General features: G+C 36.9%; 1 protein-coding gene across 1 annotated transcript in view; it reads left to right on the plus strand.

Annotated features, from left to right (window-relative positions):
• The window catches only part of ADGB (androglobin), a 162,908-nt gene that overhangs the window by 94,568 nt on the left and 46,050 nt on the right, over positions 1 to 22,290 (plus strand). Inside the window, exons 20-27 of the mRNA XM_034669608.1 lie at positions 1,072 to 1,239; positions 5,673 to 5,808; positions 6,440 to 6,577; positions 8,425 to 8,518; positions 13,372 to 13,506; positions 14,023 to 14,176; positions 17,628 to 17,815; positions 21,468 to 21,652. Of these exons, the coding sequence (XP_034525499.1) occupies positions 1,072 to 1,239; positions 5,673 to 5,808; positions 6,440 to 6,577; positions 8,425 to 8,518; positions 13,372 to 13,506; positions 14,023 to 14,176; positions 17,628 to 17,815; positions 21,468 to 21,652 (1,198 nt within the window). The remainder of the gene's footprint in view (positions 1 to 1,071; positions 1,240 to 5,672; positions 5,809 to 6,439; positions 6,578 to 8,424; positions 8,519 to 13,371; positions 13,507 to 14,022; positions 14,177 to 17,627; positions 17,816 to 21,467; positions 21,653 to 22,290) is intronic.

Genomic DNA, 22,290 nt, shown 5'->3' on the forward strand with positions numbered 1-22,290 from the left:
TTCTTCAGACCTTATTCATGTTATAGTTGAAGGTATGTACCCTCTTACTAACCTCTCCTTATCTTTCCCACTCCCTAGCCCCTGACAACCACTTTTCTACTCTCTGTTTTTGAGTTTGTTTGTTTTTAAATATTCCACATATAAATAATACCAGGCAGTATTTGTTTTTCTCTGTCTGGTTTATTTCATTTAACATAATGCCTTCAAAGTCCATCTATCCATATTGTCACAAATGGCAGGATTTCCTTCTTTTTCGTGGCTAAGTAATATTCCATTGTCTATGTGTGTATGTGTATATAGTATATATCACACATATATACTACAGCTACACACACACACACATATACACGCACACATATGCACACATACACACACACACACACACACACACATATACACACCACAGTTTCTTTATGCATTCATCCATTGATGGACACTTAGATTGTTTCCCTGTCCTGGTTAATGTGTATAATGCTGCAGATATATTTTCAGTGTCCTGTTTTCATTTTCTTTGGCTATATACCCAAAAGTAAGATTGCTAGATTAGATAATAGTTCTATTTTAAATTTTTTAAGGAACTTTCATACCGTTTTCCATCTCCCTATCTCCTTTTTGCTTTTATTGTCTCCTCGGAGTCAGTAGCAGGAGGGAGCCAGAAGCAGGGAGAGCCAGTTCACCCTCTTATCTTTTTAATCTTTATCACTCTCTCCCTGAACTCTTCTCTGCCCATCAGTTCCCCAATCCCACACAATTTTGTCAAAGTAATTTCTAGACATCCTTTGGAACAAAGTCTGGGTATTAATACTGTGGAGAAATTTCCCCTGGCTCCCAATACGAGGGAGGTGTTCTTCCCATGTGTTCCCACTACAGCAGGAATTATATCCCTTGTTTTATATCTTTGGGATCATAGGCCCTAGGAAAATGCCTTGATGAAGCAAGCACTTCATGAATAACTATTGAATCAACCATATAGAAGAGGTTTAATATATTCACAGAAATTAAATTTTTGTGAGTTTAATTACACTTAAATAAAAAAAAAGTGAGGCTGGCTGCTATGCTTTGTCTTCACAGGAGAGCTACCGATTCACAGAGCAGTCACTAGCGATTTTGAAAGCTGTTGGAAATGTGATTGTTAGTTTCAAAGATAAGGGTAAACTCTCTGTGGCTCTGAAGGATTTACAAGCAGCTCACTACCCTATACCTCTCCACAATAAGGAGCTAACAACACAGCACTTCAGGGTAAGCATGCTCAAGTTATGATGTTTCTAGAAGGATACTTTCTGCTTGAAAAAACAATATATCTTATATTAAGCGATCCCCAAAATTTAGCCTTTAAAAAGACTTACATACATTTCAAAGAGAAAGAGAAAGAACTTGCACATTTTCTAAAATGGTATCTAAGAGAAAGGGAAGAAAAGTGTTTCTTCCTTTATTTTCCATAGAGAGAATTAAGCCTTGCTTTTGCAATTTGTATTTGCTCCTACAGTATCTTGTATTCTATCTGGCAACCCTACCTGGGACACAAATCACTCCTAATTGGGAACTGCTCACCTAGAGCATGAATAATCCACAGGAAATGCCTGCCATGATTTACTTTTCAACCAATCTGATTTCCTCCCTTAAGTGAATTCTGTTATCTACTCTTCAGGGTAATGGCTCTAGATGGCTTAAGGAGGTGTTCACAAGCTCTAAAAATAAACAAATAATTAAATCATCATACGACAAGAAAGCTAGGCTCTCCACTGCTATAGCTGACCCGAAGGCCATGATTGGTATTCAACATCTCTCTCCTCTAGATTTCGCCTATTTTGATTGGTATTCAACATCTCTCTCCTCTAGATTTCGCCTATTTTTCCAGCCAAAGCTTCAGCTGTTCTTATTGCCTGGTGGGTGACCTAGACCTTCAGTGCTGCTGAGCGCAAACCATTGATTGCCTTACTCTTTTCAGGCTGTGATTAATCATTCACTGGGGAAGCACCAAGAAGTATCCCAGCAAATTCAGACATAATTCTTCTTGTTCCCATTATGCAGCAGAAACCCTAGTACTTCAGGACAATCAGGGTTAATTCTTCCCCACACACCGTTATATTTGTTCCTTTTTTCCTATTTGTATACCAGAATGAGAAGCTCAAAGCAACCAGGGGTATATCATAATTTAGGTTTTTTGTAAATCATGCCATGTTCCCTGATGGAAATATTCCTTGCTGTCCATCCCCAGAAATTAGGTCCTCCAAATTAGCAAACTGCCTGTTGGGACAGAGATCACTAATTATTGCAAATGAACCAATGGAAATAGTGCTGAGAGAGGCCAATCCTACTTCTAATTTTTGAATCCCAGGACTGTATGTCTTAGCTTTACAGATATAGCACTGCATGTTGGTCTTTGGTTCTGTTCATACATACTATGCCCTGGAAGATACCATGTCCGGTCTACAGGGTGTCATCCCCAGGCTGGCCTCTTAAGTGAGGCTTTTATATGCCATTCCAATTTACCAGGAATTTTATCAATTCTTTCTATGGTATATATTAGTACTATTGAGTTCCAGACATTCCCCAGTGGTTATATCTTCTCTGTATAATGTGACCCTCGGTCCAAGGGGATGTTAGGCTGGATCTGATGTTCGTAAATCAGATTTTCTGTAACCCCTTGGATGATGCTGGCAGTGGCACCAAGGAAAGAGAAAGCAAACTCATATTTAAGATAGGTGTCAATGCTAGTAAGGACAAACGGCGACAGGAAGAATTCTGTGTAAATGTGCTGGGACATTTCTTAGTCCTTCTGCATCTCCTTGATAGAAGCCCACTGAAATAAACTTGCCACCGCGTGGCTCACTGGAATCCCCAGAGGATGTTATCATATTAAAGCTTCTGCTACTGACAGGTTAGACAGCGAAGCCTGGGTGAAAGAGAGCCCAAACTATGGGAACCATTTGTAGTTCCTGCCCCTGCCACCCAGATTACTTGTGCAGGAGTTCTGTTGTCGCGAGGCCAGATCTAATATGTGAAGCCACATGCTTCATTTACAAAAAAGACAGCTATTTTGGTAATGAAATAGTTTTCTATTTTTAGATATTTTTATAATTTTATATTACATAATTACGTGATATTTCTTCAGAGCTACATCCCATAAATCAATAGATTCCAAATTTGTCTACCGTAAATAATTCCAGGTGGGTCAGGTGCAGCATACTATAAGTACCCCATAGACGAGGACTGCCTCACTGGTAAATAACATTAGCGTGTTTTCTGGGAGGCCTTTCATTAGCATGTTTACAACACAATTGGACCGGGTGATCTTTCTTTGTTTCCCTTGGTGCTCAAATCTCCTACAGATCTTTTTCTTGCTTTGGATCCAGCTTAAAGCTGATGGCTTTCTAAGTCACTCAGTAAATGCATTGGAATAATAGCCCCCAAAGCAGAATATCCTATCACCAACTCCAGAGAGGACTCTCAAGTATTGGCCTCTTTCTTAGTTGCAGTGTCTTATCCTTTACCTTAGACAGGATGTCCCAGCATGCCTAGGCCTCCGGACCCCTGAAATCGCTAATGGGGTGAATCCATGAATCTACGCGAGGATTATTCCCCACTCTCTAGTATGCATGTGTCTTAATCAGGAAGTCAGAGTAATGGCGACTTCCTGCCCACAGGTCTGAGTTTACTGCTGTCATCAACATTCACACGTAGCCCAGAGTGATGTCCTGTAGAACACCGACATATTAAGGACTCTGAACACTTAAATGTAATAGAGAGTAGTAGGGTTAGCATAATCATGTATTTTTCTTATTTTATCTTAGACGTTTAAATATTTAGGGCATTTTATCAGTATGTCACAAAAAACACATCTAACTCACTTAAGTCATAACAAGGAGCTGGATGTGTGAATTTATTGTAAGGATAGAGGGAAATCTTGACACCTAAGGATAGGAGTGACTCAGTGAGGAACTTCAAAGAGGGGCTAGACAGCCCTTAGCACTTATCTTCTTCATTTTGTTTTTCTCCTTATAGACATGTTGTCTATACTCCTAAGTTCATATCATAGAAAAACTGACTCCTGACTTACATCACTGTCCCAGATGAGGCCAGTTTAGAATGTCTCGATCCTAATTTCAAATTATTCGACCAAAGTAATAATGATTTGCTCAGCTTGGGTTAGGTGGTTTCTTGCAGGCTTACCCACCTTTGTCAGTTGATGGGGCAGTTATGGATAGAGATTATGAGATTAGGTCCCTGTCTCTAAATATATGGGGAGAGGGGAGGAGTAGTCAGAAAATGTGGACTAAGCAGGAAGTACAATAGTCATATGTCTTTGAAGAGAATAGTATTCCACCAGTTCTAAGATGTACATTTCTTTTCACACTTTAACATGAGAAGGAAGTCAGAGTGTGTCTTATAATTGGTGGTTCTTTATAATCACTGCTGGCCAGGTAGCCTTCAGAATTCTCTGCACATGCACGGACTTGTTCATAAGGGTTCAGACTGTTACTGCTTCAAAAGAAATATGTGTATTGTTGACAAAGGACTAATCCTTGTGGGAAGAGAATTAAATGACATTAGACAGCCTCTCAAAGAAGCATGAAAGGAGATGGATTTTCCCCATACCAGACTGATACACCCCCTGCCCCCCGCCCCAGGCACAAGGAAAGAGAGAGAAGACGAGAACCTGGCTAAAAATCACCTCAAATGGTGTCCCAGGCTCCTTACATAATCCATCAAACACATTACTCCCTGTGGACAAATAAATAGCTAAAAGTAAGCCAGCAGCAGTGTGCTGGGCTTGGTGGTTATTCTTAGCGGCATGACTGAATACATGGAATCCCTCAGTATTGCAAGAAAAAAAACTATGAAAAAACTTGGAAAGAGGAAAATTTGTTCTGTTTATGGTCTAAAAACCTTCCATGGGTCCTCTTTGGTAGGATCGGGAATGAGCCAGCACCAGCACTTACTGAATGGGGGTCGGTGGGTGGTTTGAGTAAAATATCCCGGGGACCAAAGTAGAATGCACCGCAGGCAATGGTGCATCTTCAAAGCTTGACAACATAAAGGACAAAACTATATAGGAAAACACAGATGTTAAGCATTTTCAAAAAGTGATGTGCAAGGTAAGAGTTTGAATATGAATGTTTGCAGAATATTTAACCAACTCATGTAGGTTATTTTATTTTTTCACGTATGTTTCAGTGTGATGTATGACGAAAAAGCTCTGTCTAAATAAATCTAAAAGAGCTTTTTCAGTGGGAAATAAATACTCATAGATGAAAGTAAGAAAGTGATAAAAAGCCTAAGCAGCATATTTTCTTTTTTGGTAACACATGAAACAATAGCATGTCTTACAGTGGACGGTGTTTTAGAACCAGTGAAATATAGTGTTTTACTTGCTTAAGCGCAAGGGCCATATTTTTCATCTTACACTATATCTCTTCAGTTATATTCTGATTGGGTGTACATTATAAACGTTGTAGTGATTAAATTTTATTAAATTAGAAATGGTAAGGTGATAAATAATTTTGCTCTCTTCCTGGGTGAGGGAGACTTCAAGAGCTTCTGTTATATTGTGCATCTGAGAAAGATGTACTTTTGCTTTTAGAGTATTTAAAGATCTTTAGAGCCTCTCTGGCCAGATAATGTTATTTTTTTGGTTTAAAAAATGTACTAACGTATTTTATCTTTTTCAGGTTTTTCATATTTCTTTATGGCGCTTAATGAAAAATACTCAACTAACAAGACCTCCTCCCAACTTTAAATTTGCATTTCGTGCTATGGTTTTGGATTTGGAGTTACTCGATTTCTCCTTAGAAGAGGTTTCTTTAGGTACCGAATAATTTAGATATTTGTTTGACAAAGCACTTTCTAGCCTTGTGGAAGATAAATAATTTGAGAAAAGCACAAAGTGTTTGTGGACTAGGTAGACTAGGTCTGTACCAACAGGTGGGGAATTCTAGCTGTGCTCTGGGAAGCCCACGGTCTCCAAGGATCTGTCGTGTGTCCCCAACTTCACATATTTCCAAGGAAGCCCAGAATTCCCCTATTTTATTTGTTTCTGCCCTGAAAGCCTATGAAAGTCACTAACATTTACGGTGTGATTTGAGGAATTCTGGAAAGATCTTCAGATCCAAATAATCCTCCTTTCCCACTCTCCCTATGCTCTAGTCACGCAATTTTAACATTTTCTTTCAATTTTGAGAGAAACCCCTTGATATTTTCACAGAAGAATTAATAGTAGCTCACTCCTGGGTCAATATGTAGTGTTTCCCTTCTCCAGAATGTTTACATTCTAAAAAAAGACCGCCTGCAGGGCACAATATTAAATATAAAGATAAATCTATCATGGTGGCACCTGACATGTCAGGGGACTTTAGCAGTTAAAGGCATTGAAAAACTGGGGAAAAGATTAAATACGTTAACTTAACTTTCAGCCCCAAATTTGTTTTTCTCTTTCCAGCGGAATGGGTAGACGTTAAATGCTGTCTACCAGTAAATGATAAAGAATGTTTTCCTGAGGAAGTAGCAGCCGCAATTAAAATTCAAGCCATGTGGAGAGGGACTTATGTCAGATTGCTTATGAGAGCTAGAACACCAGGTATCATTTTCCAGTCATTTATAAAATGAGCTTGTGTACGTAAGAATGAATATTTGTGTGCTGATGAAAAACATTTGGGAGTTATCTTACTTAATTATTGGGCTAATTCTTTGTAATTCTATAAATATTGAAATTCCTTGAGGTCAGAATTCATGTCAGCACACTCACTCTCTTGCTCCCAGAATTTAGCACAATACCTGGCCCAGAGTAAACACACGACAGATACGTGCTGAAAGAAACAATGAATGAGTCAGTGACTGATCAGCTAGGTCTTCCCAGTCTGTTGTCTTTACACACAGAGAAACAGTCTTCTCCTCTATGCATCTCCAATGCCTAGCAGAGGGCTGCACAGTCAGTTTCAGCTAAGTCATGGACATTTTTATATTTCTAAGCCATTTTTCAAAGAAATAAATGAATGAATGAGTAAATGAATGAATGAGTTGAATGAGAGAGGCTTCCATGTGTCCGTGTGGCATACATTTAGCGAGCACAGGATGCATTTGAAGTGTATTCTAGCTATTACATCAAATTATCAGTGTATTCTATTAAATCAAGTTATTTATGTATGTATAATAAACTATTTTTGTGAAAAAGTTTATTTTATTTTAGCTTTTTATCAGCTTAAAACACTGCAGAGGCAAAGAATATATTTAAACATTTTCATTCTGCAGTTTTTGTTTCATAAGACAATAGAATTTTTTTTAAGATTTTATTTATTTATTTGAGAGGAGAGAGAGAGAGAGCTTGTGAGTGCATGAGGGAGGCCAAGGGAAAGGGAGAAGGCGCCCTCCAATAGAATTTTTTGAATGTATTGAAACATTTTGTTGTAAAGTGTCTCTATTTGAAGTATTTCATGAGAATAACCAAAATCTTCATCTCAGCAGTGAAAACTACAGATACACAAATGTAAAATAAATTAACTACATTATATAGTTGTGTGGGAGAAAAATATAACTGTTGCTTGATTTTGATATTATTCTATTAGTAAAAGTAAAGATAGATTTATCCAATTAAATATATAGTAAAATATACTTTTTGTTGTCCACATGTGCTGTAAAAGTTACATTCGAACAATGATTTTCTTTCTCTTTTTAGACACAAAAACTTGAACAACTTAATAATGTTTTAATAGTATTTGCATATCTTTCACTCAGTGCATATTTATCGAATAACTTGTGTGCACAGCACTGTTCTAAATTCTGAATTTATTGAAGTCAGTTAAACTGACAGAGTTTCTGCTTTGATGAATCTTGTGTTCTAGTGGTGGTAGACATACAATGGACAAGTAAATATATTAAGATATCAATTTCAGATGCTAGTAAGTACTATGAAGACATTAAAATAGGATAATTAGGGAAAAAGTCAGTTTCTGACATGTTAAACTTGAGCCACTTCCTATGGATTTGCATTTTTCTTACCAAATCATCTACTCCTAAACCAATGTGGATCATTGCTTGAGCTTTAGTGGGATCCCATTAGCCATTGTTTTTTAGAAAAATTGGGTAAATTATTTTTTCTGTCATAAGAGCTTTCCTAAGGAACTTTTGGTGGGATAAAAGATCTCCTGATGAAAACTCTTTGATGACAATCTTCAATTAGATCAAAGAACACTTTATGGTTTTTAACTGAAGATGAAGGGGAAATAACATAAATCGATGAGCAGAGCTGTGGACTAGAAGTTTATAGCTTTATATTTTAAGCATAATTTTGCTGCTAATAAAGCTTATGACTTTGGATACCAGCTTGTGAATTTCAGTTTCTTTATCTGTAAAAGGAGGACTTCGAACAAGATGATTTTTCAGGCATCTTACAGTTTTTATATTGCTATTTTTAATTATTATTTTTAGACACAAAGGAAAATGCCAGTGTTGCAGATACTCTTCAGAAAGTTTGGGGTATACTGGAACTGAATTTAGAACAGTACGCAGTTTCTCTCTTAAGGTAAAGCAGTATAATGAAATTTCTTTTTGCAGTATCTTGGTACCCTTCAAGTTCCTGTTCGAGTACTAACATGCTCCTTGAGTTTTCTTAATCACTGCAGCCAGAAACACCACTTCTCCTGAACTTCCACAGTATTTTCTCTGTAGCATTTCTATGGTACTTACTACCTTTGGTTTGCCTTAATTACACTTAAGTTAGATTCTAAGTAGAAAACCTCCGAGAAGCAGAGCAAAGTTTCTTGAAGTTTTATGGTGCTCAGGTGACCAAGGTCAGAGTTTAGGACCTGCTAGGGGAGGGAACTCCAGCGAACAGTTAAAATTGTCAGTTGAAATCCCTGGACGGTAACACTAGAAACAGGGGTAAACGGGAAGTAGACTGAGCCTCAACAAGAGTGTGCTATAGCCACAAACCATGTCTGAGCAACAGGATGATCTGAACAAAAATGAGAAATTATAAATTATATATATCTATCTATATATGTATATATTGGTTTAGGAGTGGATGATTTGGTAAGATATATATATATATATATATCTCCAGACATATATAAAAGCAGCAGACCCTCTGGTGATGTTGGAGTTAGCAGGCAAAAATCTTAAAACTTAACTGTAATGGAAATGCCAAAGAAAATAAAGAATAAGGAGAAAATAGATCAAAAGTTTAGATTAATAAAGCAGAGTCAAATGACAATTACATAAATGATGATTTTAACAACTGAAATTAAAAACTTATTTGTAGGTTTAACAGCAGATTAGTCAGATTGGTGAACTTGCAGATAGGTTAATAGAAAAGTATCCAAACAGAAGCATAGGAGAAAACGAGTGGGAAATAAGAAAGCAACATAAGGGACATGTGGAATATGCTCAGAAAGTCTGTTTTGTCATTATAGCCCCAGACTGTAGAAAGATAATGACTGAGAACTTTCCAAAACTGGTAAAACACATCAACTCATGTTTTCAGAAGACTGCATGTGAGCTCCATGCAGAAAGGCTACAAAGAAAAGTATACCTAGAGTCACTGCAGTCAAACCACTGAAAAACAAAGGCCAAAAGAAAAAACCTTCAAAGCAGCCAGAAAAATAATACATATTATCTTCAAAGGGCAATCAACAAATAGCTACACATAGGAGTAAATTCATGACCTTAATAATGAAAAATATAGAAGTGGGTATAAGGTTTTAAAGAGTTCAAAGGTTATAGCATTATTGCAGAAATGGTAAAAGTAATAATTTAGATGAAACTCTAACAGGGGAAAGATACACTGTATCCTTTCTAGCAATATACTAATGAGCTAGTAGTGAATTTAGAAGAAATAAGATTAATCTCACAAATCTTCTAGAGAACAGAAAAAGAGGAAACACTAATCAATTCATAATCTTGAATTTAAAAATTCAACAGTGCAGTAAGAAAATGAAATAGTAAACTAATCACCTTCTTGAAATTGCAAACCAATCACCCTTTTAAATAGATGCAAAAAATGTAATAAAATATTAGTAAATATAAATTGGAATTAAATAAAAAAGATAATGCTTTATAGTCAAGTGGGCCTCTCATTCCCAGATATACAATGGTGGTTTAACATTAGAAGATTTCTCATTTTAATTCAGTACATTAGCAGGGAAAAGGATCAAATCATTTGGTCCTCCAGATAGATTCAGAAAAAAACATTTGATAGAATTTAACATAAATTCAAAAATTTTTTTTTGTTTTTAGAAAACTTGGACTTTTGACAAAGAAAACTTTTAGAGAAGTCTTTCATTAATATGTTATTGGTATCCAGTATTTTCAAAACTTACTACACACATGATTAGTGGTGAAATTTTGATAGCTTTTTCTTGAGTTTAGAAATGAGAAGGGGCGCCTGGGTGGCACAGCGGTTGGGCGTCTGCCTTCGGCTCAGGGCGTGATCCCGGTGTTATGGGATCGACCCACATCAGGCTCCTCTGCTATGAGCCTGCTTCTTCCTCTCCCACTCCTCCTGCTTGTGTTCCCTCTCTCTCTGGCTGTCTCTCTCTCTGTCAAATAAATAAATAAAAAATTTTTAAAAAAAAAAAAAAAAGAAATGAGAAAAAATGTCTGCCTGATAACTTCCATTCGCAATAATCCTGGAATAATTCTGAGAAGGACAAAATGACAATAAAGCAAAATAAAAGTCATTAGGATTTGAAGGGAAAAAGTAAAACCACCACTGTTTACAGATGATATGATTGTATATGTAGAAAATATTTTAAAATCTGCAGAAAAATTATTAGAGTTAATGAGAGAATTAAGAAGAATTGCTGGAGACAAGGTCAATATAAAATAACAGTTGGATTTCTACTTAACAATCAACAAAAAATTATATATGAAAATATATAAAAACGTAAAATAACCTAAAAATAATGAAAAAAATTCACAATGAATCAAATATCAAAATTTTAAACAGAGAGAAAATCTAAATCTCTACAGTACTTGCCTAAACCTGAGAGTGAGTGTCTCGTTCCCCTCACCCTGCTCCTGGCCCTGGAAACTGCCGTTACCTAATCATCCAGCTTGACTGACTTTTGCTCCAGAACCTGTTTCTTACTCTTCTAAGATTCCAGTGTACATATACAAAGAAAGAACACAACTCTTCCTTTCTAACTTGGTTTTGCGTTGCGGGGAAGATCTCTGGGCCAGATTTACGCCTAATTTTCATTTGAATGAAATGCTAAACCCATGAGCTCCCCTGTTAGGGAGTTGGTGTATTTGAAACACAGGCGGAACTCCATCAGGGGGCTGGTGCTCCTGTCCATGTGAGCTTTCCAACATAGCCAAGAACATTTCTTAGAAACTCAGCAAATATCCACTACAAAGGCCATGCTCTTTCAAAGTTTTGAGTTCTACCCCTACATCTATTGGAAGGATGAAACTGACGAGGCTGGGTGACCTGTAAATTCAAATAGCAGGAGCGTCCAAAGCTACCTCCTCATGTTAGCTGGGATCTCTTTTTTGGTCAAGAGCATGCATCTTTCAGTGTAAGACCTAATGCAAAACCCTGATCTACTAATTATCAGATGTGTGACCTGCGGTAAGTCTCTTATCCTCTCTGAATTTAAAATTAAAATTGTATTAATAATATTTAATATTTTTATTAATACTATTTAATAAAGGGAAATACTTTTAATATAGGGAAAACAGTATCTACCTCATAGTGCTATTCTTTTATAAGGGTGTAAAGAGAAATTAAGGTAACACAGGAAAAGTACTTAGCACAGACTACAGACTGAGTCATTATAGAATATTAGCTATTTTAAGTATTACTTTATTATTACTACTAAATAGGGAACTTTGAGGTCCTGGAATCCAGACTTACATTCTCACATCTTAAGGGGCAGAACTTTCCCAAGTGAACTTTGGGCAAGGCTCAGTTTACTGATAAAACTTTCTTCCCGTACTAGGATCCAAATTTAGAAGAAAAGCTTTCAAGTCTGTCAGGAATAGTTCTCTGGGTCATTCAAGATATTCCATATAGTACATTAGGGTTTTGATGGCCCTGTATGCATTAGAATTTCCTGAGGCTTTCAAAAAGTGTGGCATGTAATACCTCTAAAATCCCTTGCTTATCTTAGAATGGCGGCTGGTCCCATTACAGTCAGTTCCCTAGGTAGCCTGTTTAGCTGCTGTGCGGGCTCAGCCAACACCCCCATTCGGATTAGGCCAGCCCCCATGTGATTGGCAGTGGTGCTCTGCATTGAGAGACCACCAAACTGCCGTTCCCAGTTAGGGCAATCAGGTTATTTTTCACTTGAACTGGGACACTTTTACAAAAGGGACAGAGGGAGCACTGTTAATAATTATGACAGGATTATGAGTGTAAACTGGACTGCCCCAGGCGAACCAGGATACGTGGTCAATCTTTGTTCTCATAACTCTCCTCAAAAGCTTAAAGCTCTCCCAAATATAAATCTGTCAATTTCCTCCCATCATCAAAGACCAGTGATCTAATGGAGCATGTGAACCCTATCCCCCATAAGAATCTCCATGGCTTTGCTTTTCACTGATGGTACAGTCAAGGCCATCTGCCTTCTGGAAGACAAGAACATCTCTAGATCTACCGAGACCTCTAATACAGAACCATTTTCTATGGCCATTATGGCTTCCATCCCAGCTAATTCCATGGACATTATAGAAAAGACCCTAGATTGTTGGTGCTACTGAAGCTAGATCCAGTTCCTGGGGGTGGAAGGGAAAGAACCTAGAGCATCTCTCCATGACTTCCATCATGTTCTGAATATGCCACAGCCTTCCAGGGGGCAAACATGGAGAAACCTCAACCCGTAATTCTTGTAACCAGTTGCATATACCACTCTCTTATGGGCCAGAAATCACATAGAAGGAAAACTGACATTCTCCCCTTGATCGTGGCCTTAGTTTTTTGTTTGTTTTAATCCTTTTTACAAATCCATTCCTTACTTTAAACTCCATTCTAGTATTGATTCTCACATCAATTCCAGACCTTGAGTGCCCCCCCCCCCCCCGCGCCAGTTTTATTGCTACTTTGGCTGTTCCTGTTTTCCTACCCTTATAGTTTGAGCTTCGGTGCTGATTTCCCACCCATAAACTGTAATTACTTTCTTGATCATGAATTAAGTTCTCCTTTGACTGAGAACTTCAGATAACTTAAGAGACCTTTGAGAGCCATCTTTCATGGTTGACCTGGAATGGGCATCCCTACCTGGGTGCCATGCATTATGAACCCCACAACCTTTGATCAAGGACTCAACAACAGACTGTACTATTTTATGTTCTTTTGCCTACTTCTTTTTTTGTAAATAAAATTTATTTTAAAAGTTGCCTTTGCCATTGGAACTTAAATTATTTTTACATTTCTAGACTGATGTTTAAAAGCAAGTGCAAGTCTATTGAATCTTATCCATGCTATCAAGATGAAGACACTAAGATTGTTTTTGCTGACTATACCGTGACTTATGCAGACCAGCCACCAAATACTTGGTTTATAGTATTCAGGTGAGGCTATCATAAATCAGCATATGATGTCATCTTTAAGTGGCATCCAGTAGTCATATGTGTAGAGTCTTAGTTATGGTAGTAGTGAAAGTATGAACGGGTAGGTTGTTTTCACAGCTTAGCACTTCTTCTGCATTGCTATGTGTAAATGAGATTACTGGAATTTTTACCCATGTTCCTTTAAATAAAATATGGAGAACGTGAAGTTAATTATTAGTATTTTTATGAATATAATAAAGATAATATAATAAATTGATGTGCTATCAGTCTAGAAAAATCATTTGTTTTTTGAGCAATATCATATCAGATAAAAGTGACAAATTACTTATAAAATAGGATTTCTTCAAGGGTTTGCCTTTACATGACAAAATAGTATGTTAATAATTTTAAAAACCAATATGTATACCTTGTAGTTATTTGAAACTTTAAACTTACTTTTTTATTTCTTGCCTGAAACCTAATTTCAAACTGTCTTTGATTCATGTCAAGAGGGAGTTCATGTTTTTGTAATTACAGAGAAACATTTTTGGTTCCTCAAGATGTGATTTTGCTTCCCAAAGTATACACTACACTTCCGGTCTGCATGCTCCACGTTGTTAACAACGACACAATGGAACAGGTGCCAAAGGTGTTCCAAAAAGTGGTGCCTTATCATTATACCAAGAATAAGGTAGGTGCACAATTTATTCTCCCCTTTTGATAGACTGGCCATGAGAAGCCAGCACCTTAGTAAGATTCCAGGAGAAGGTAGAGCGGATGTGCTTTTCAACCTACTTAACAGAGGAAGAGGGTCCTGGTCTTTTTCTATAGAAGTCCATTTCTTTGACAGCCCAAGGTACTTAATGTGAGTGCTAGAAAATTCACCTCTCAGCTCTCTTTTTTCTTCTCTCCGAAGAAAATATGACAAAAGGAAAGCATTGGAAATTCCTATTAAAATCATAAAATCGTACAAACCCTTAAAATGGAAATGGAGGTAAAGGGCTCATTTAGTCCTATTCTTCAATCAAATCAGCTGGTTGTCTCAGTTTCCTACTGGGTTTTTATTCCATCCCTAAGTATTTCAGAAGATTGTGATTACACGACCACTCACCACCCATCACCCCCAGTCTTTTCTAGGGCTATACAGATTCCTCAAAAAGCACTTGGCGCATTACTCCTGCTTCCTGATAGACCCTGATTTCTGATGATCCCACTTAAATCAGGTTGACTCTTTATTTGAATCATCTTTGTGTTTTTGGTTATTTCCTCTAAGAGGGAAGCGTTAACAAAAGGCAGCATACACCTACACTGCAAACTGGGGGATTTGCTTTGACTCTGATCTTTCATTCTTTACCTCCCTGGGTTTGAATATTTCATTTTTCTCTTTGGGCTATGGTTGTAATTGACTTTCAAAGTTCATTTCAGCCCATGATTCTGTGCATTATTTTGCACAAATTAAGACATACCTATCTAATGAATACTGGTTTATAGGAATGAAGGATAAATTTTAAAAAATATTAACTCCATAAAAAACCTAATAGCTCTTTTGAGTTGTTTAAGAGATTTTTTTTGAATGATATTTAAAAATTTTTTAAGGCTTGGAAAGGTTTTGGGATGCCTGGGTGGCTCAGTCAGTTAAGTGTCTACCTGTGGCTCAGGTCATGATCTGGGATCGAGCCCTTCATCAGGCTCCCTGCTTATCAGAGGGTCTGCTTCTCCCTCTCCCTCTGCTGCTCCCCCCTGCTTGTGCTCTCTCTCTCTCTCTCTGTGTCTCTCAAATAAATAAATAAAATCTTTTAAAAAAAGACATGAAAGACTTTTAAGATTTCATTGCAACTCTTAGTAGCAATAAATGAGAGCAGTTTTAGATTCATAGCAAAATTGAGAGGAAAGTACAGAGATTTCCCATATACGCCCTGCCTCCACATGTGCACAGCCTCCCCCATTATCAACAAGCCCCACCAGGGTGGCACATTTATTATGTTGATCATCTTATATTGACGCATCATAATCCCCCAAAGTCCATAGTTTATATTATGGTTCACTGTTGGTGTTGTACATTCTATGGGTTTGGACGAATGTAAAATTACAAGTGTCTGTTATCATGGTATCATAAAGAGTGTTTTCACAGCCCTAAAAAGCCTCTGAGTTCCACTTACACATTCCTCTCCCCCAACCCCTGGAAATCCCTGACCTTTTTTCTGTGTCCATAGTTTTGCCTTTTCCAGAATGTTGTACAGTTGGAATCACATAGTATGTAGTCTTTTCAGATTGGCTTTTTTCACTTAAAAACATGCACCTGAGATTTTTCCGTGTCTTTTTATGGTTTCATAGTTCATTTCTTTTTAATAATAATAATCTACTGTGTTCATGTAGCAAAGTTTATCTACCTATTCACCTACCGAAGGACATCTTGGTTGCTTCCAAGTTATGGCAATTATGAACAAAGCACCTACAAACGTCTACGCACAGGTTTTTGTATGGACATAAGTTTTTGACTCACCTGGGTAAACACCAAGGAGCGCTATGCCTAGACTGTATAATAAGAATATGTGTAGTTTTGAAAGAAACCATCAAACTGTCCTTCAGAGTGTCTCTACCATTTTTCATTCCCACTAGCAGTGAACGGGAGTCCCTGTTGCTCTGTATCCTCACCAGCAGTTGGCATTTCCGGTGTCAGGCATCTGGGCTACTCTACCGAGAGTGTAGCGGTAACTCACGGTTGTTTGGGTTTCTCTGATAATATACCATGTGGACCATCTTTTTGTATGCTTATTTGCCATCTGTATATCTTCTTTGGTGAGATGTCTGTTAAAAATTTTAAACTAGGCTGTTTGTTTTCTGATTGTTGAGTTTAAGGAGTTTTTGCATATTTTGGATAACAGTCCTTTATTACATGTGTCTTTGCAAATGTTTAGATATTGGGTCACTGTTGCTCAGGAGTCTTGAAGTTGTTTAGAATAGTCGGGTTCTCTCTTAAAACCCTACCACTGGTTTGGTTTTAGACTTTCACTTAGCATTATCTATCCCACCATTTTATAACTCTTTTTTTCCCCTCTCAAACTTATTCTCTGAGCCTAGACAAACACAAAATCAGAGTCATGTGATTTTATTTGGCTTCTTAATGCATTAGTACTACAAGCTCAAAAAATAATGAGAACAACAATAAATCTGTGCATTATACCTTACAAATAAAAATACTTTAGTATACATGACTTATCTTCCTTTATTTCCTTGCCCCGAACATAATGTTAAAAAGTCCTTATTGGTGTTGCAATTCTCATCTCATTATGGGTATTGTAATTCTGGGTAATATTCCTAGATGTTTATTGCAATGTGTTGAATTCATTCTGTCTTATATATTTCTAGTTTTTGTTTCTGAAAATCTAAACATATCAGAGAGCTTCCTTTGCATCAAAATCAACTAGAATACAAGTCTATATTTTTCTTCCTTATTAGAAGTGTCTGGAATTATAAACTCAGAATTACTTTGAACTTTTGTATCTCATTATGATGTCATGCTCTTGCTTCATGCACATTTTCACCATATGGCTATCCAATTATGTAGAACCAAGTTATTACCCTCTATGATGTTATCCCAGCTTTCTTACTGCTTCCTTTCCCCAACCTGAAAAGCTCATCTCCTTACTCATATCTGGGTTCCCTGGAACCAGATATGCTGTTAAATTGATAGCTTTATCTGCTACTTGTCATCCCAAGGGAACTACATGTCTATAAATGCTTCTGCTTTTCTCATCTTGTATTTAAAAAACAGGGATATCAGGTAGGAAGTTATCAGGCTACTCCAGGGTGATGCAATGATAAAAATCCATCTTAACAAGCATTAGAAGAATTGGAAGAAAATGTAGCTACCATCTGTCAGAGTTACACACTTGTGTTATAGCTTGAAAACCACACAAACAAAAGTGTTAGGAGTTACTCATTTTCTCTAAAAACATGTAAGATGCACTTTCTAAGAGGAATTTCAAAATGTAATGCTAGTGATTTTCATTCGTCAAGAGATTTTGGAATCTTTACATGTATCAAGATAATAAAGCATTTTAGTACTGTGAAGCCATATGTTGTACTTTGAAAGACCAGTAACAGCATGTCTCACTTCTGTCTAATTCTCTTTCCTCTAGAAAGGCTACACATTCGTGGCTGAAGCATTTTCTGGTGCCACATATGTACCATCCTCACGATGGAAACTGCGCCTCATTGGTTCCTATAATCCACTCCCATGCCTATCTCGAGAGTCTCCATGCAATACTTTCACCATGAAGGAAATCAGAGACTACTACATACCCAATGATAAGAAAATTTTATTCAGGTATAAGTATATGACAGAAAGGAAATGCCCCAAATTGGCATTTTTTGCAACCAGATGGGTGTTGACACATTGTCCGTCAGTGACCATGGCTACAGAATTGGGCCTCTAGATACACACAGGGCTCTGGGCTTGACCACAGTTAACTATTAATATATGAATATATTATTAAGGAAGTAAAGGTCACCTGTAATCAAACAACCTAGAAACAATCACTGTTAGTATCCTGTTGTATTTTCTTATGGTGTTTTTCTTCTAGTCACAGCTTAACATGATTAAAATCATAACGTAATTAAGTTTTGTAATCTAACCTTTTTACTTAGCATTATAGTGTGCACATTTCCCAGTGCCATTAAGACATTTTGTGAACTGTTTTTCATGATTACATAGTAATCATTTGTAGGAAAATACAACAATTTACTTTGGTTATTTTACAAACTTTCCATTTCTACTTTTCTATAGTATTAATAGAGATGTGATAGGCATATTTTACTGTAAATATTAAAGTAAATTCTTGATTATTGTCTAAAGATTTATTATTTTAAAGAGATTGTATGTTTTAAAGGTTGCATATGTATTGGTTAATTTGTTTTCTAAAGAAACACCTAAGTCTATTTGACAATATACGCACAAATATAATTTATTGTATTCTGGCTAATTTTCCCCTCTAAATCTTCTTTATTTGTATTTTCAAACTTTTTTCTTTTAAAACGCATGCGCACATTTTTGTAATGTAAAATAACAGTAGTAAATTTAGATTACAGAACAGAATATACAGTATATCCCAAGCATATGTTTTTGTTTATATATTTGTTTATGTATTTTATGTGTAGGTAAAAGTTTAGAGAAAATACTGACAGGAAACACATGCACTGAGGGTAACAGAGGGGGCAGAAAATTCTCTTTTTAATCTGTCTGCTTCTTGTCATATATCTGCACATTGGCTATTAGAAAGAAAGGAAGGAAAGAAGTGGGAAGGAAACATACCAGTAATTAAAAATAACAACTGTGATAAGATATTTTAACTACTCTGATAGGAAGCCACTGCATCACACTGCAAGGCCACTAATAGGAAATAAGTAATATTTGACCCAATATCCAAATTAGTCCCAGAAGCTGGTCCTGAAGCTGTCAGACTTGGTGGGGGGAAGTTAAAGAGGGAACTGCTTTATGAGCAAATGTGAAAGTTCAGAAATTAAGGAGTGTGTGACCTATTCAGGGAAGTGAAGACATTTGTTTGCAAAGTGGGGCTCTAGGGGGCTATGGCAAGGGTAAGGCCAGAGAGGCAGGCAAAGCCCTTTCCTGAAGGGCTTCATAAGGCAAGAGATTTAGATTTTACCTGAGAGGCAAACATGCTTTGAGGAGTTTTAAGAGAAATGGCCATAATAGACTTGTATTAAGACATTATACCTGCAAAGCATGAATTGAAAAAAAATATATATTTTAAATATAATTTTTAAGAGCAGAAACGTTGTTAGAACCATATTATTGTGAAATTACATATAATCATAAAAGTTACAGAATATGGAAGAGGAAAAAAAAACCCTCAAAAGTCTGCAGTGTGTTGAATGGATGAAGGGCAGCGTAACTGGAGACAGGAGGAAGCTTTGAAATAACCCAGGTGTGTGCTGGTGGCCACCTGGAGCTGGTCAATGGATCTGTTTGCTCCTGCTGCCATAACAAAATCCCACAAACTGGCGAAGTGGGTGGCCTCAGCAACTGAAATCAATTGTCTCATAGTCTCATGGTTTTTGATGCCAGAAGACTGAAATCAAAGTGTTAGCGGGGATGGTGCCTACTGAGGGCTGTGAGGGACAAGCGATCCCATGCTTTCTCCTAGCTTCTGGGGATTTCTGGTAATCCCTGGTGTTCTTCAACTTATAGACTTACTGCCATGATCTTTGTATTCACCTTCACTTGGCATTCGCCCTGTGTGTCTCTGCTTTCAAACTTCCTGTCTCATAAGGATATCTATCAGTTATATCGGATTAGGGCCCACCCTAATGACCTCATGTGAACTTGATTCCTCCAGACAGACCCTGTCTCCGAAAAGGTGACATTGTGAGGTACTGCGGGTACTCCAGGTACTGGACTCCAACACAGCTTTTATGGGGGGACACAACTGAACCCATAATAGGCAGTGACAGTGGATCTGGAGAGAAGTGAAAGGGTTTTAAGACACAGAGGAAGTCAAATCGACAGTCCTGTTTGGTTGGGACTCCTGAGGACTGACTTGGGATCAGCTGGACAGTAAGTGTCCTTTACTTAGATAGTAGTTACAGGGAAAAAACCCATTTGCAGGTTGGGCAATAGGAAGACAATTCGTTCATCTTTAGATGTTAATTATAGGTAGGTCAGTGAAACATCCAAGTGATATTGCATATGGAGTTGGGCTGGAGACACAAATCTGGGAGCCATTGTTCTGTTTCTGCCCATGGAAATGCACAGCAAAGTTTGTACCATGACAGTCAGACCTAAAGAATATTAAGATTCATATTAAGATTCTCTGATGGCTATGGGAATGTCAATGGGAGAGAAGTCTAAAAAAAAGCCAACCAAAATAGAAGGTAGAGAAGTTGTCACACTTGTGGGAGAAGAGTTTTTGAAGAAGAGGAAAATGAGGTTTGACTCAACCTTGTCAAATTCTCCTGAGACTTCAAGAAAGATGAGAACTGAAATTTCTGTAGGGTGGTGACAAGCTGCTGGAAACTTGCAAGAGCAAGGTTAGCACTTTGATTGGCGGCCGAGTAGAGTGTTGTGAGCCAATAGGAAGAGATGAGGTTATGGACACTGGCAATCAATAACTCTCCTTTGATGCCAACCTGGGGAGGAGTGAAAAAATCAGCAGAGGCTAGACCTCAAGGTTGGTTGAAGGTTTTTTTTGTTGTTGTTGTCAGTGTTTTTGGTTTGTTTTGCTTTGATTTTTTTGCTCAAAGATGGGTGAGACCTGCATGTGTACAAAAACCAATGACAAGGAGGAAGAAAGGAGGGGAGATTTACGATACAGGAGAAAGGTGATATTTAGAAAAGCAAATTTCTAGAGAAATTGAAAGTTTATCAGGTCCTGAGCATTTGTGAGGATTCACCTAAACTAGGAAAAAGAACCCCAACAAGATAAAAAAACAAACAAAACAAAACTTCTTTGGTTGCATCAAGGGAGGGGTTGGTATTATACTGTAAATTTTGTCTTTTTGTAAAGATTTCCAACTTATACGGTAAAGGTTGAGAGTACAGGTGGTGAGTATTAATTTTGATTTCTCTGTATTTTTACGAATCAAGGAAAACATGGTAACAGTGAAGCCTTGAAGGATGTTGCCAGTTGTCCAACTGGAGAGGAGGGTATAATGGGAAGATTTTGCATGTCCATAGTTTGCAGATCTATCATGTTTTATAAGTGTTTATCATCTCTAAACAAAAGTTACATTTCCTGCTTGGGATCTCATGATAATAAATGTCCTATGCCTGTTTCACTTTAGATAGCATATTGAGATCTTTTGCCAAAGTCTATAATAGCAATAATGTTTCCAGGATTTGGGTCAATTTTACACAATGGATTTATTTTAAGATTATCATATCAGCAGGTTATACAGTTTCCTTTACTGACTTGAGGGAAAGATCAATAAACTGCTTATAAGTCAAATGTTTTTCTTTATAGGTATTCTGTTAAAGTTGCTTCACCGCATCCTGTTACGGTACATGTACGCACATCCAAACCAGATGTATTCATCAGGCTACAGATCTTAGAAAATGAGGAAATTATTGTCAGCTCCACCGGGAAAGGGCAAGCTATCATCCCAGCAGTTAACTTCTTGGGGAGTGAAAAAGTTGCGAGCTCCCAGTGTGAGTGTGCCTTTTGCTTTTTTAAATGTGTTATTTAGATCCATAAATAGGTATTTATGTTTATGTAACTGATTTTAAAATATTTTATTTAAGGTAAAATAGCAAATAAGCATTTATATCTGTAAAACTTGATATTATAGTAAAACATTTTTTAAAACTATTGCATTTGTGTGTCAAATTAGTCTGAAGATCAACAGATTGCTATAATACTACCTTGAAGACTGTCTTATTACATGAACCTTCTTAGAATTCTGAATAAGAAATAACATTTTTTATTATTTTGAAAGAATTTTTCACTGTTCTTTTATCCCTAATTCATTATTTTTAGAAAATATTCTATTAAAATTGACAGAAACTTTGAAATCATTACTTTCAATGTAATAGTCACAAGAACTATTGATTAATAAGATAAAATTGTTTCTGAAATAATGGAAAATAGAGATACTGAGATACAGACTCAGTTATTTTAATAATGATTCTGGACATAAAAATAGTACATTGCCCAATGTAGAAAATTTTGAAACAGAAAATTACAGACAAGAGAACAGGAAATCCCTTTACTTTTCCTGAATTCTGCCACTATGGTTTTTTTTTTTTTAATAATTGATAATATCTTTTTTTTTTTTTTAAGTTTTTTT

This window comes from Ailuropoda melanoleuca, chromosome 10 (assembly GCF_002007445.2).
Source record: "Ailuropoda melanoleuca isolate Jingjing chromosome 10, ASM200744v2, whole genome shotgun sequence".
NCBI lineage: Eukaryota > Metazoa > Chordata > Mammalia > Carnivora > Ursidae > Ailuropoda > Ailuropoda melanoleuca.